This window comes from Chiloscyllium plagiosum, unplaced genomic scaffold (genome assembly GCF_037043375.1).
Source record: "Chiloscyllium plagiosum isolate Xiang-an unplaced genomic scaffold, Cpla_swu_hap1 HiC_scaffold_9, whole genome shotgun sequence".
In the NCBI taxonomy this organism is placed as follows: domain Eukaryota; kingdom Metazoa; phylum Chordata; class Chondrichthyes; order Orectolobiformes; family Hemiscylliidae; genus Chiloscyllium; species Chiloscyllium plagiosum.
In genome coordinates, this window is record NW_028270147.1 from 72548153 (window position 1) to 72564752 (window position 16600).

Consider the following 16600-nt stretch of genomic DNA (forward strand, 5'->3'; position numbering starts at 1 on the left):
ATATTGTCCAGATCTTGCTGCATTTGATCAAGGGTTGCTTCAGAATCTGAGGATTTGTGAATGATATTGAACGTTGCGCAATCATTGGCGAGCACCCCCAAGTTTGACCTTATGATAGAGGGAAGATTATTGATTCAGCAGCTGAAGATGATTCGGCTTAGGACACTACCCTGAGGAACTCCTAGAGAGATGTTCTGGAGCTGAGAACATTGACCTTCAACAACAACCATCTTCTTGTGTGCCAGGTATAACCCTGACCAGCAGAGCAGAGTATTTGCTCCCCGATTCCTACTGATTTCAGTTTAGCTCAGTAGAATGTGGTCTTGATGTCAAGGGCTGACATTCTCACCTCTAGAATTCAGCTCTTTTGTCCACGTTTGAACCAAGGCTATAATGATGTCAGTAGCTAAGTGGCCTTTGCGGAACCAAAACCGAGCGTCACTGAACAGGTTGTTGCTGAGCAGGTGCTGCTTAATAGCATCATTGATGGAACCTTCCATCACTTTACTGATAATTGAGGGGAGACTGACGGAGCAGTAATTGGCCAGATTGGATTTGTCCTGCTTTGTGTGTATAGGGCACACCTTGGCAATTTGACACATTGTTGAGTAAATGCCAGTATTGTAACTACTGGAACAGCTTGGCTAGGGAGTGGCAAGTTCTAGAGTACAAGTTTTCAGTACTATTGCCAGAATGTTGTCAGGGCCCATTGCCTTTGCAGTATCCAATTCCTCCAACCATTTCTTAATATATGTGCAGTAAATAGAATTGGTTGAAGACTGGTATCTGTAATATTGGGAATCACTGGAGGAGGAGAAAGTGAGGACTGCAGATGCTGGAGATCAGAGCTGAAAATGTGTTGCTGGAAAAGCGCAGATCAGGCAGCATCCAAGCAGCAGGAGAATCGATGTTTCGGGCATGAGCCCTTCTTCAGGAATGAAGAAAGTGTGTCCAGCAGGCTAAGATAAAAGGTAGGGAGGAGGGACTTGGGGGAGGAGCGTTGGAAATGCAAAAGGTGGAAGGAGGTCAAGGTGAGGGTGATAGGACGGAGTGGGAGTGGGGGTGGGGGCGGAGAGGTCAGGAAGAAGATTGCAGGTTAGGAAGGCGGTGCTGAGTTCGAGGGATTTGACTGAGACAAGGTGGGGGGGGAGGGGAAATGAAGAAACTGGAAAAATCGGAGTTCATCCCTTGTGGTTGGAGGGTTCCTAGGCGGAAGATGAGGCGTTCTTCCTCCAACCATCGTGTTGCTGTGGTCTGGTGATGGAGGAGTCCAAGGACCTGCATGTCCTTGGTGGAGTGGGAGGGGGAGTTGAAGTGTTGAGCCACGGGGTGGTTGGGTTGGTTGGTCCGGGTGTCCCAGAGGTGTTCTCTGAAACGTTCTTCAAGTAGGCGGCCTGTCTCCCCAATATAGAGGAGGCCACATCGGGTGCAGCGGATGCAATAAATGATGTGTGTAGAGGTGCAGGTGAATTTGTGGCAGATATGGAAGGATCCCTTGGGGCCTTGGAGGGAAGCAAGGGGGGAGGTGTGGGCGCAAGTTTTGCATTTCTTGCGGTTGCAGGGGAAGGTGTCGGGAGCGGAGGTTGGGTTGGTGGGGGGTGTGGACCTGACGAGGGAGTCACGGAGGGAGTGGTCTTTTCGGAACGCTGATAGGGGAGGGAAATATATCCCTGGTGGTGGGTCCGTTTGGAGGTGGCGGAAATGACGGCGGATGATACGCTGTATATGGAGGTTGGTGGGATGGTAGGTGAGGACCAGTGGGGTTCTGTCCTGGTGGCGGTTGGAGGGGCGGGGCTCAAGGGCGGAGGAGCGGGAAGTGGAGGAGATGAGTTGGAGGGCATCGTCGATCTCGTCTGGGGGGAAATTGCGGTCTTTGAAGAAGGAGGCCGTCTGGGTTGTACGCTATTGGAACTGGTCCTCCTGGGAGCAGATGCGGCGGAGACAAAGGAATTGGGAATATGGGATGGCGTTTTTACAGGGGGCAGGGTGGGAGGAGGTGTAGTCTAGGTAGCTGTGGGAGTCGGTCGGTTTATAGTAAATGTCAGTGTTGATTCGATCGCCCGAGATAGAAATGGAAAGGTCCAGGAAGGGGAAGGAGGAGTCTGAGACGGTCGAAGTGAATTTGAGGTCGGGGTGGAAGGTGTTGGTAAAGTGGATGAACTGTTCGACCTCCTCGTGGGAGCACGAGGCAGCGCCAATACAGTCATCGATGTAGCGGAGGAAAAGGTGGGGGGTGGTGTCAGTGTAGCGGCAGAAGATGGACTGTTCCACATATCCTACGAAGAGGCAGGCATAGCTGGGGTCCTGGACACGGTCCTGTCCCACCGAACTCATCTCTGCATATCTCGACACGGTCCTGTCCCCCTTAGTCCAAGAACTTCCCACCTACATTCGGGACACCCCCCACGCCCTCCACCTCCTCCATGATTTTCGCTTCCCCGGTCCCCAACGCCTTATCTTCAGCATGGACATCCAGTCTCTGTACACCTCCATCCCCCATCACGAAGGGCTCAAAGCCCTCCGCTTCTTCCTTCCCCGCCGTACCAACCAGTACCCTTCCACTGACACCCTCCTTCGACTGACTGAACTGGTCCTCACCCTGAACAACTTCTCTTGCCAATCCTCCCACTTCCTCTAAACCAAAGGAGTAGCCATGGGCACCCGCATGGGCCCCAGCTATGCCTGCCTCTTCAGAGGAAATATATCCCACCAGGGATATATTTCCCTCCCCTCCCCACCTCTCCCCTATCAGCGTTCCGAAAAGACCACTCCCTCCGTGACTCCCTCGTCAGGTCCAAGCCCCCAAAACAACCCAACCTCCACTCCCGGCACCTTCCCCTGGAACTGCAAGAAATGCAAAACTTGCGCCCACTTCTCCCCCCTTACTTCCCTCCAAGGCCCCAAGGGATCCTTCCATATCCAGCACAAATTCACCTGCACCTCTACACACATCATTTATTGCATCCGCTGCACCTGATGTGGCCTCCTCTCTTTGGGGAGACAGGCCGCCTACTTGCGGAACGTTTCAGAGAACATCTCTGGGACACCCGGACCAACCAACCCAACCACCCCGTGGCTCAACACTTCAACTCCCCCTCCCACTCCACCAAGGACATTGGACTCCTCCATCGCCAGACCATAGCAAACGATGGTTGGAGGAAGAACGCCTCATTTTCCGCCTAGGAACCCTCCAACCACAAGGGATGAACTCCGATTTTTCCAGTTTCCTCATTTCCCCTCCCCCCACCTTGTCTCAGTCAAATCCCTCGATCTCAGCACCGCCTTCCTAACCTGCAATCTTCTTCCTGACCTCTCCGCCCCCACCCCCACTCCGGCCTATCACCCTCACCTTGACCTCCTTCCACCTATCGCATTTCCAACGCCCCTCCCCCAAGTCCCTCCTCCGTACCTTATATCTTAGCCTGCTGGACACACTTTCCTCATTCCTGAAGAAGGGCTCATGCCCGAAACGTCGATTCTCCTGCTCCTTGGATGCTGCCTGACCTGCTGCGCTTTTCCAGCAATCACTGGAAGAGGCTGAGATGAAGATTTCTGCAAATGCTTCAGCCTCATCTTCTACACTAATGTGATGGGGCTCTTCAGTTATCGAGGATGAAATATTTGTGGATCCTCCTCCTCCAGTGAGTTGTTTAATTGTCCACCCCCAATCATGACTGCATATGGCAGGATTGCAGAGCTTGGATACAATCCTTTGGTTGTGGGATTGCTCAGATCTATCTTTCAATTGCTGCTTGTGATGTTTGGCATGCTCCACAGCTGCATCAAGTTGACACCTTATTTTAAAGGTATCCCTAGAGATGCTCCATTTAGCCAGGGTGGAAGCTCTGGATTGATGGTGATGGTTGAGTGAGGGATATACTAGCCCATGAAGTTGCAGATAATGCTAGAGTACAATTCTGCTGCTGTTGATGACCCATAGTACCTAATGGATGGCCGGTCTAGAGTTGCTAGATCTGTTCAAAGTCTGTCCCATTTAGCTATAATGTGGAGATGCCAGTGTTGCACTGGAACAGACAAAGTCAGAAGTCACACGACTCCAGGTTATAGTTCAACGGGTTTATTTGCTATCATAAGCTTTCAGAGCATTCCTCCTTCATCAGCTGATAAAGAAGCAATGTTCTGAAAGTTTATGATTTCAAATAAACCTGTTGAAGTCATGTGACTTCTGACTTTGTCTCATTTAGCACAGTGGCAGTGCCACACAACATGCTGGAGCGATCCATTTGATTAGCCTGGTCAATTGGATACAGCTTCCACTCTTCAGCACCCAAATATCCCACTGAGGTAGCATCACATGGTGTTGATGCTAGCACACAGTCCTGTGCACACTCCTAGGCGGAGCTTGATTCCCTGCCTTGATGATAATAGTAGGATGAAGCATATGCCTGGCCATGAGATTATAGATTGTGGCTGAATATAATTCTGCTGCTATTAATGGTTCATAGCATCTCAAGAATGTCCGTTTGAGTTCCTAGATTTATTTTCATTTAGAACACTAAGCACGTAGAGTGGCTAAAAGGTTGCCATGAGATGTAATGTATTTGGATTTAAAAGGTTACTGTACATGGTAAGAGCTCAGTCAAAAAAAAAGTATTGCACTGGAAAATCACAGCAGGTCTGGCAGCATCCAAGGAAGGAGAGTCAGCGTTTCAGCCCTTTATCATGAATTGGGGGCGAGGTCACAATGCCTCCATCGCTCTCTGGGGAAGGAATTGCCAGAGAAGAAAAATTTCTCACTTTTAAATAGGAGACCACATTTTTAAACTGATCCCCTAATTCTATTCTTTCCTCATAAAGGAACGTACAACTGCTATTACAATCCCTTGGACGAAGAGACAAACAGCTTTGTAGTCAGGTTTGTTGGAATAGAGGTAGGAAAACAAGCTGTGAAAACAAGACACAAAAGTGTCTGCAATAGATTGTGCATTGGCCACAACTTGGCACAGTATGACGTGAGGTCGTTTCACTGCGCAAGAAGAATAGAAAATGATATATTTTAAATAGAGAACAACGGCAGAATGCTACAGTGCAGAAGGATCTGGATGTTCCTGTCTATGAATCAAAAAACGTCAGAATGCAGGTACTGCAAGTAATAAGGGATGTTGGCCTGAATTGAAGGGTGAATGGAGACTGAAAATAGGGAAGTTTTGCAACAATTTTATTGGGCATTGGTAAGGACATGTCTAAAGAACAATGCAGTTTTAGTGCCCTTTCTTGAGGGATGTACTTTGAATAGAAGCAGTTTAGAGATTGATGCTTGGGAAGAGAAGGTTGTCTAGTGAGGGAGGTTGGACAGGATGGCCCGAAGCATATGGGAGTTTAAAAAATGCAAGGTAAACTAATTGATATTGAGAGGCTTGATACTGGAGATGCTTTCATACATGGGGAAATGCAGACAACATGTAACTGCAAATATAAATCAGCATTACTCATTTTAGGTATGGATAATAAACAAAAAATAAAAATGGAAAGAGAATATCGGTCAGAGAAGAGATAGGAAACAGAATATGACCATTGGTATGAGAGAAGAAACAAGGAATCAAGCATAAGCTAATTATGGAGGATGAAATCTGGAACGCCTCCTACTGGCACAATTAGTAAATGCAAAACACAAGCCAAGAGCATGTATAAAATGTCAACTAAGACACAAAGTAGCTTAGTTGCATACTCTGACTGTCAAAAACACTTTCTGACCTGGCTTGTTCACAAATAACTCACGCAAGGAAGGTGGATCTCAATGCAAGCACAACCCAGAAAAGACTCAGCACGTTTATCGTCACCCCCATTCTATTTGGTTTGGGTGGGAGGAGAGGGAGCCTGGGGTATGGAGGTGCAAAATATAAGGAAAAACAGGAACTCGTAACAGTCAGGACTGACACATTCTTGGCTCTAAAATACTAAATGTAACCGAACACCTCAAAGTGAAGGTAACACCAATTGCTAATAACTTTCTAAATTTTTTTTGAGAGGATTTGTAGCTAAGTTTGAGATACATGTTGTAAGTTTGCTCGCTGAGCTGGTACGTTTGTTCTCAGGATGTTTCATCACTATGCTAGCTAACATCATCAGTGAGGCTCTGGTGAAGCGCTGATGTTCTGTCCTGCTTTCTTTTATGTGCCTTGGAATGTTAAGTTGGGTGATATGATTTCCGGTTCTTTTTCTCAGAGGTTGGTAAATGGGATCCAAATCGATGTGATAATTGATGGAGTTCCGGTTTGAATGCCAGGCCTCTGGGAATTCCCCTGCGTGTCTCGGTTTCACCTGTCCTAGGATGGATGTGCCGTACCAGTAAAGGTGGTGTCCTTCTTCGTCTATGTGTAAGGATACTAGTGCTAGCTGGTGTTTGTGTATCCTGGTGGCTAGTTTCCTGCCTGTCTGTCCAATGCAGTGTTTGTTGCAGTTATTGCATGGTATTTTGTAAATGGCATTCATCTTGTTGGCTGTTGGTACAGACAACTAGAGGTCCGACATTCAAACCAGAACTACCTCAATAAACAAATCAATTTGGACTCCATTTACCAACCTCTGAGAAGAAGAACCGGAAATCATATCACCCAACTTAACATACCAAGACACACAAAAGACAGCAGGACAGAACATCAGTGCTTCACCAGAGCCTCACTGATGATGTTAGCTAGCATGGTGACGAAACATCCTGAGAACAAACCTCAACTTTTTAAAATATTCTATCCTATGATAGAGTCTCAATTATCAGCTAAAAGAAGCTAACAATACAATACTTGAACAGTTTCTACAAGTTAACGGAACTGGTTGCTTACCACCATCATGGGAATGTCCGTGGCCACCATGTTTAAATACAAAAATGCCAACCAAATTCACCACAAATCCAAGCACAGATATAGACAACAGCCGGTCATGATGCACTTCAGGAGGTTCCAGAGCTCTCTGAAAGAAAAATAATTAGAGATGAAAGAGAACTAAAGATGGATACAGAGGCAGAAGAATGACTCGTTTTTTTTTGGGTGGGGAAATGGTATGTTCCATCCCATATTCTTGAAGTGAGTCAGATGTCTAACAATTCTCATTCTTCTCAACCCATCAGAAATATACGTTTTTATTACTTTTTGAAAAGGGTCTTTTTTGGTTTATGGATCAACCGAAAGAAGTGGTTGTGTTTTCCAGAAAAAGTTCTGTTTTGTTACTCATATGTACTCTGATCTCATTCAGCTCTATATCCACTACCACTTCTCTTGACTGTTTTTAAATTGCCACAATATTTGCTGCACATTCAGAAAGAGGAAATTTCTCTCATCCAGTCAACAGTTGGGCAGGACAGTGTTATTATTTTTGGTCCCTGCAATAAACTATTCCCTCTGTACCTTTCCACAGTCACGTTTGAAGGCCAAACCAAACCAATGCAAGATGAGCTTCAAACCTCAGTTCCCTGCCTTCCTTCTGACCACCTATTTTAATACTGTCAGAGCCTCATCCATGTTTTGTGCCTCGAGACTTAACTGTTCCAAGCCATTCATTGTTTGCCTACACCATTACAACTTCCTGACCTCTATCATCCAAAACTCTGCTACTCTTAGCCATGGCTCATACCAAGCTCTGTTCACCTGTCACTCATGATTGCTGCCTTACTCTGGCTTCTAGTCAAGCAATACTATCATTTCATTTGTTCTCTAATTGCTTGCAAGCCACGTGCACTCCCAAAACTATTTTGCCTCCATAACTTTCTTTAAAGAGCTTTCACCTTGACCATCCTTTTGGTGGTATTGCATGTCTCCCATGTTGTTGTAGAGGAAGGTGTAGGTTAATCAGATATTTATTAGCACTTTCAGGAAGTGTCCAGTTCCTTCTAAATCTCTTTCCTGATAGCCCTACCATTCTTTATTCTTTACAAGGTGGAGCAAGGTGCACCTTGTTCTTATTTCTTCAAACCAGTCTTCTCTTGTTCAGCTCGTCTCAATAGGAGTTGACTATATCTACACCATCTGCTCAAAACTTCACTTGCGGTTTGAAGTTAAATTATATTTTATAATGACTCTTTGAAATGCATATTATAGATGTTAAGTATCAGGATTGATGTTCTAATTTAAAAATCAACTTGCTGCACAGAAAAAACTAATGCCTGCACGTTGCATCTATCTACTGCATTAGCCAATATCCTTCATCAGATACCTAGTATTCAAAATAGGGTCCAACAATAATTTAACAAGTTTAATCATTTTTAGTTGTCCATTAAATTTTTCATGATATATGGACTTGGACACCTGCTTCTCCAGTTCCCATCGTCTCACCATTTAGCAAATGCTTCAGTCTAAAGTGGCTAAGTTCACATTTCTGCACACTCCATTTCCCAGAGTTATGCCAAAAAGATTTTTTTTTGCCCAGAGTTAGAAAATAAAAGTTACCAAAGACCAGGGACCAATATTTCATTATAAAACACATTTTTGATTTGGAATGGTGAACTGAACTGAGTGCTGATGGAGTGAAAGTAGCAGCTTGTTTACAAAAAAAAAACAAACTGTTTTTGTTCATGATGTCAGATCTGAAAGTCAATTGCAGGTTCTTTCTTGTTTAAAAGGTGTGCTTTAAATGCTTTGATTGTGGAGGGGTTTTCTGTTCAAACAGACGGCAGATATTGAACATTAGATCCAACCTCACAGGGAGGCAGCCAGTCAAATGAAGAGAAACCAGAGTTTGAACTAGTTTTCAAATTGTGTTTTAAGACACAAGGATTGCGCAAATGAAAACTCCAGGACAGAAATTTGATTGCTCCCTGGTCATTCTCTCATTCCCAACTTATTGAAACTCAAAACAGAATCTGTTAGAAGAATTAAATGAATATTCCTCAGAGCCTACACATGCAGTAGTAGACAACCGGAAGCGGCAGGGACAGGCCACTATAAATGCCGGAGGAAACACCACAGAAGCGCTTCACAGGAGGCTCCCAAGCACTGAGGATGTCACCTAGACAGGGGATGAAACATTTGCAACAAAAATTTCCAGCTCGGTGAACAGAACCACAACAACGAGCACCCGAGCTACAAATCTTCACCCAAACTATGCAGTAGTATTGTCAGAAACCAAGATATAATCCTACATGCCAGTGATGTTACACATTGTGGAGTCAGCTTAAGTGAACTGGCCAGTTACATCTCATTTAGAGTCAGACTCTTCGGATACAGACCCTTTAGTCCAACTCATCCACGGTGACTTGAGTTTCCCCAATCTAAATTACTCCCATTTGCCTGCATTTGGCCCATATCCTGCTAAGCCTTTCCTTTTCCTTTCCAAAATGTCTTTTGGATACTGTAACTGTGCCTGCATCTACCACTTCCTCTGGCAGTTTTATTCCATATACGAACCACCCTCAGTGTGAAGAAGTTGCTGCTCAGGTCCATTTTATATCTTTCTCCTTTCACTTTAAATGTATGTCCTCTAGCTTTGAAATTTCCAACCCTAGGGAGAAGATATTTACTATTAACCTCATCTATACCCCTCATGATTTTATAAACCTCTATAAGGGTCACCCCTCAACCTCCTATGCTTCAGTGAAAAAGTCCCAACTTATCCAGCCTCTCCTTACAACTCAAACCCTCCATTCTTGGTAATATCCTTGTAAATGTTTTCTGCACCCTCTTCAACTTAATAATATCCTTCTTATAACAGGATGACAAGAATTGTACACAATACTCCAAAAGTGGCCTCACCAATATCCTGTACAACCACAACACAACATCCCAACTCCTAAATTCAATGATCTGAGCAATAAAAACAAGTGTGCCAAACGCCTTCTTTACCATTCTGTTACCACTTTCCATGAACTATGTAACTGAACCTCTAGGTTTCTTTGTTTAACAACAATCCCCAGAGCCCTGCCATTAATTGTATTAGTTCTACCCTTGTTAGTCTTACCAAAATGCAACACCTCGTGTTTATCCAAAGTAAACTCCTTCTGCCACTCCTTGGTCCATTGTCCCAATTGATCAAGATTCCTTTGTAATCTTAGATAACCTTCCTCACTATCTACTGTACAATCAACGTTAGTGTCATCCACAAACTTACTAAACATACTTCCTCAATTCTCATCCAAATCACTTCTGTAAATGACAAACAATGGATCCAGCACCAATCCTTATGGAACACCACTGGTCACAGGCCTCCAGTCCAAAAAACTACTCTCCACCACCATCCTGTGTCTCCTACTGTAAAGATGTGGAGGTGCTGCTGCTGGACTGGGGTGGACAAAGTTAGAAGTCACACAACTGCAGGTTTATTTGGAAGTACAATCTTTTGAAGTGTTGTTCCTTTGTCAGGTAGCAATTCTGTATCCATTTGGCAAGCTCCCCATGAAACCCACGTAATTTAACTTTACTGACCAGTACACTACGGGGAATTTTGCCAAAGGCCTCACTAAAGTCCATATAGACAACGCCTACCACTCTGCCCTCACCTATTTCTTGGTCACATCCTCAAAAAAAACTCAATTTTGAGAGATTTCCCACACACAAAGCCATGTTGACTATCTCTAACTAGCCCTTATCTCTACAAATCCAGTCTCTCAGAATATCCTCCAACAACCTATTAACCAGTGAACTCAGACTCATTGGTCTATAGTTCCCTGGCTTCCTGTTGCACTCGTTTTTAGATAAAGGCACATTAGCCACCCTCCAGTCTTCCAGCACATCACCAGTGGTTGAGGATGAAACAAATCTCTGCTTGGGACCCCATAATTTTTTTCTCTAACTTTCCACAATGTCCTGGGAAACACCTGATCAGATTCCAGAGATTTATCTACTTTTATGCTTTCTAAGACTTTCAACACCACCTCTTCAGTAACATGGACTGTTTTCAAGACATCAATATTTACCTTCCCGAGTTCCCTAGCTTCCATTCTTTTGCCACAATAAATACTGAAGCAAAATATTTATTTAGTGTCTCTCCCATCTCCTGTGCTTCCATACATAGATGGACTTGTTGATCTCGAAGGGGCCCTATTTTCTCCCTAGTTGCTCTTAGCATCCTTGCAGAGTCTCTTTGGATCCTGCTTAATCTTACCTGCTCTCACATCCCCATTTTACCCACTGACTGTCACTACTCCCCTTATACTCTTCAAGAGATTATCCCGATTTCAGTTGCTGATATTTGACATATACCTCCTTCTTACTCGTGACCAGAGCCTCACTATTTCCAGTCAGCCATTATTGCTGACTCCTACCAGCCTGACCCTTCACTCTAACAGGAACATACTGACTCTGAACATACTGCCTCCCACTTGCCAGTTGTCCCTTCACTTGTGATCAGTCTACCCTAATCAACTTTTGAATGCTGCTGTCTCATACAATCAAAATTGCCCTTATTCCAACTTAGATCTTTAGCTTTTATACCCTTTTTCCATAATTCTATTAATTTTAAAGTTGTTATGATCACTGGTCCCAAAGTACTCCCCTTCTAAACACTTCAGTCATTTGCCCAGAGTTATTTCCCAAGAGAAAGTCAAGTTTTGCTCCTTCTCTGGTAGGCATACCTATATATTGATAAAGAATATTTTTTTAAAAAACACACTTAACAAATTCCTCCCCCTCCAAGCCCTCAACATGATGGCAGTCCCAGTTTATGTCTGGAAAGTTAAAGTCCTCAATCCTTTTATTCTTATGCATATGCAAGATCTCTGTACAGTTTCCTGCTGACTATGGGGAGGACCTTCACTGAAGGCAATAACCCACTTCTTATTTCTAAGCTCTACCCACATACTTCCACTTAACAATCTTTTAGGAATATCCTCCTTAAGCACAGCAATGATGTTTTCCCTAATCAAAAATGCCATTCCCCCTCCTCTTTTACCTCCCTTTATATCCTTTCTATAGCATCTAAACACCAGAACTGAGCTGCCAGTGCTGTCCTCCCTCAGCTATATTTCTGTTATAGCTACGATATCCCAGTCCAATGTTCCCATACGTGCTGAGTTCATCCACTTTACCTGTCAGACTTCTTGTATTGAAAATACCTTAAATTCTACAGAGTTACCACATTCTCTAATATGCTCTTGCCTGCCTTGTTTAATAAAACTTTCTTGCTTTAACTTCCAAACCATCCTCAACCTCTTTCTATTCTCACTACTGCTTAGGATCCCTCTATCCAACTTTCAGTCTAGTTTAAAAGTATCCTTTTGATTTATCTCCTAATTCTGTCTGTTGTCTCTGTGAGAAGAAAAATGGAGATCACGTGACAATATTGGAAAGTGATCTGTACAGTGTGATACAAGATGGCCTAAGGCATCACTGAAATTCCACTCCAAAGACAGGGTTGAATCATATTTTCAAAACATAGAAAAGCCCAAAGATCACTTCACCAAGCAATTTCTGTAAATCCCTCAATTCAAATTGACATACAGAAGAGTCAGAAATTTTACAGCCCCTCAGTCCATTGTGCCAATCACCAGACACCCATCTATACTAATTTTTAATCTATTTTCCAGCACATGACTCATAGCCTTGTATGTGATGGAATTTCAATTCTTCATCTAAGTAGCTCTTGTGGGATCTTGCCTCTACCACCCTAATAGGCAGTGAGTTCTGGATACACACCACCCTCTGGGCTTCCAAACAAAAAACATTTTCCTCAAAACACCTCAAAAACTCCTCCTCCTTACCATGAAAGAATTGCCAGTGATTATTGACCCTTCTACCAAGATGAAAAAAGTTTCTGCCCATTTACCTTGTCTATGACCCTCAGAACTTTGCATCCCTCAATCTGCTTCTGCTTTATCTGCACTGAAGAAAACAACCCCAAAAAGGTTCACGGGACTCGAAGTGTTACCTCTATTCTCTCTACAGATGCTGTCAGACCTGCTGTGTTTCTCCAATTCCTGTTTGCTTGGTCCAACCTATTAAGTCTAGCTTCATTACAACATCCTCATAAATCTCTTCTGCACCCTCTTGTATAATCATACCTTGCTTATAATGAATGTTAACCATCAGTACTTTTTCTTGGCTTTGCTATTTTTTTTTAGCAACCCCATAACTTTCTGTGCAACTCTATTGTTTTGAACCTTTGGTACCTCTCATAAGCTTCATTTTTTCCATCTAATCTTGTGCATCCTGACATCCAGGGTTTTTAGATTTAGATTAGATTCCCTACAGTGTGGACTTGATCCCACCCTTGACTTTTATGGGACTATGTTAGCCCTGCACGCTCATCATTACCCTTCTGAATGCCTCCTACTGCTCTGATGTGGATTTTCCTGCAAGTAGCTGCTCTCAGTCCATTTCTACCAGATCCTGTCTTAACAAAACCAGTTTTACCCCAATTCAGAACCTTCATTTCCTTATCCATAATTAATTCAAATTTTATTGATTTAAGGACACGATCACTAAAATGCTTTTCCAGTGCCATATCTATCATTTGCCCGATCTTCCGTTAAAATTAAGATTTGATTATAAATATCATTCTTTCAAGAACCGAAGGGAATGTTCTAACATGAAATTCTACAGCTGACATATAGTCATAATGTCTTTCACCAACTAACCTCTATTCCTTCTGAGAAAATGAAAAAGGCTGTGAAGATCAGAAATAATCCATTTACAAATCCAGCCAAAACTTCTGCTCGTACATATCTGCCAAAAGGAAACAAAATGCAATATGAAGGAATAGTAGTAACATCGTTACCTCACGATCAAGAACAACTGGTTTCTTTAAAATTGATAAACAAATTGTTCAACATAACCAAAGTGTTAATGATGATACCTTTCCTCTAATAGCACATTGGGACTTGCACTATTTTGTAATTCATCGGTGTTGTCTACACATTACTTACCTCAATCATAGCAACATTACATACACTCCAAGCTGCATATTAATTTCTCGTAGGCATGTTTCTGGTTTGTCTACAAAATGTAGTCATTTCTCCATCCCCAATTTGGATGCATTTTGTTGATAGTGGCATCAGGTTAAAATTCCATGCAAAATTATGCTTTGTTAAAAAAAAAAGACTCCAAATTTTCTCATCTGTGATATCCATAGAACCCAAATGTTTTTCAGTAAGAAACATTGAAAGTAATCACAGAGAAGCTATTGTCAGAATGGAATCTTTCAACTGTAGACATGCATTCACCAAGTGGAATGCATCATTAAAGCATTTTGGCAAAAAGAGAAACATGAAAAATTATTTTTGAGGAGGAAAGGCAACATCAACATCTCTGAAGATGGGATCAGTGAAGAGGAGGGAAGAATAAATTTTACTTTAGACAGAAATAAAACAACATACAGATCCATGGCTTTTGCAGATAAATAACAGTAGAGCTGAAAATTTATTCACAATTAAAGCAAACATTAATATAGTTTGTGGTTCAGTCTAAGACAGTAGTCATCCCAAAACCATGTCAACACTTGCAAAGAAAGGAGGGGACTTGATTGTCATAAAAAAACCACTAGCTAATTAAACATCAATAAGCCCTCATGCTCTTACCCATAGGAAAAGGTATCATTTGACCGCCACCTGGAGATCACAGATGCTGCTAGTCCAGCCAGAAGGGCAGTACAGTCGAAGAACATGTGGAACGAGTCTGAAATGAGACCTAAACTAAAACACAATAGATCAAAGTGAACACATTTCCAACAAAACTCCAGAGATAACATGATACAATTCTATTTGAGTCCTATGATGAATCTCAAGTCACTCTTCAGACTGCAATGGACCAGACTATATGTAGATACCACCAACATAGGCAGAAGAAAAAAATAAGGTTCTACATTGTCAGTATGACGAGTGAAACACCAAATGAGTAGAGCATTAAAGATCATAACCTTTGCATTACTTGAGCCACATGCAAATTAATACAATGAGGTCGTTATTACAGAGACATGGCTGCAAGATGAAATGGACTGAGACCTGAATCTTAAACAGTACCAGACATTTCAGAAGGCCAGAAAGTAAGGCAAGTGTGGAGATGGCTGTGTTTGTTAATTATGATATTAACACAATAGTGGGGTGATCTAAGTTGAGGAAACCAGGATATGGAAACAGATCGGGTGTGGATGGAAAAACAACAAAAGCAAGAGTCAATTGTTGGTGGGGTGGAGTGTAAAGGAAGAAATAATGGCAGCCTATTTAGGAAGGCAAGGCATTAATCAACATATAGACTGGTAAATTCAGATGGGCAAAGGTAGTCAAAATGAGGAGTTCACAGGATGATTTTAGGATAATTTCTGAGAATAGCATGCTCTAGAGCTGACGAAATCTATGCTAGATCTGGAACCGTGCAATGAGATAGCATTAATGTCACAGTAAAGATGACCCTCGGGTTGTGGGGGGGGGGGGGGGGGAAGAAGGAGGGGCGCGAGGGAGAGACAGTCTAGGATAATTTTTCTAAATTGAAATAAATGCAATTATTGGAGTATGAAAGCAAAACTGGCTAAAATGATTTGATAGACCCACCATAGTGATTAATTAGAAAGGTTAAAGATAGTATTAAACTTAAAAACAAAAGGTTTTTAATTGTGCAAAGACAGGTGGCAAGTCTGAAGGTTGGACATAGTATATTTAAAAAAGCAAATGACTGCAAAATTAGAGTACAAAAGAAAGTTAGCTAGAAATGTATAAAAAAAGAATTTCTATAATATCTTAAAACAGGAAAGAATGAATAAAGTGATTGTATTCCCTATAGAGAAAGAGTCTGGAGAATTGATAATGGAAAACAAGGAGATGACAGGTGAAATGAAAAAGTTTCCTCTATCAGTCTTTACTACAGATGATACAAGGAACATCTCTAAAGCAGCTATAAATCAGGAAATGGAAGGGAGAAAGAAACTCAGGAAAATCAGTCACCAGAGAAGTGATACGAAGTAAGTTATTGGAGCTGTGGGCTGACCAGTGTCTGAGCTCTGATGAACTGCATTCTTAGGGTGTTCAAAAAAAAGAAATGGCTAGTGAGATAAGTGATGTAATTTTCCTAGATTCAGAGTAGGCCTCATTAGATTGTCTCTCTTCCCTTTTGAATATCATCCAAAGTGGAAACAACAGACTTACTTGAAACAGCTTAACATCTGTTTTAAGAAAAAAAAAGTGAAAAACTATTACTAAAGAGGTTGAAGCAAGGCACTTAGGTTCAAGATAATGAGATAATCGACATTGGTTCTGTGAAAGGAAAATCATGTTTAATGAATCTATTAGAGTTATTTGAGGAAGTAATAGGTGCTGTGAATAAAGTTGATTTACTGTACTTAGATTTCCTGAAGACATTTGTCTCAAAAAAATGGAAAATGGTGGAGTATATTAACATAGATAGAGGATTGGCTGACTAACAGAAAGCAGGAGTAGGCATAATTTTTTTTTTACAAGTTTTTAGCAGAGTATAAGTGGTATGCCACAGAGATCAGTAATGAGACCTTAACTGCTTACAATTTCTAACATGACTAAAATGAAGGGACAGAAGCTATGATTGTCAAATTTGCTGAAGAGCACATGAATAAGTAGGAAAGTAACTTGTGAAGACGACTTAAGGAGGCTGCAAAATGGTATGGATAGGTTAAGTGAATGGACAAACATCTGGTAAATGGAGTAAAATATAGGAAAATGTGAAACGGCCCATCTTGGTAGCAAGCATAAAAA

General features: G+C 42.3%; 1 protein-coding gene across 2 annotated transcripts in view; it reads right to left on the reverse strand.

The window, feature by feature from the left end:
• The window catches only part of slc30a7 (solute carrier family 30 member 7), a 72577-nt gene that overhangs the window by 44324 nt on the left and 11653 nt on the right, over nucleotides 1–16600 (reverse strand). Inside the window, exons 3-5 of one of the 2 annotated variants that reach the window (XM_043699661.2) lie at nucleotides 14459–14572; nucleotides 13520–13607; nucleotides 6801–6927 (exon numbers count right to left, since the gene is read on the reverse strand). In XM_043699661.2, the coding sequence (XP_043555596.1) occupies nucleotides 6801–6927; nucleotides 13520–13607; nucleotides 14459–14572 (329 nt within the window). The remainder of the gene's footprint in view (nucleotides 1–6800; nucleotides 6928–13519; nucleotides 13608–14458; nucleotides 14573–16600) is intronic. The other variant, XM_043699662.2, reaches the window with a different exon arrangement.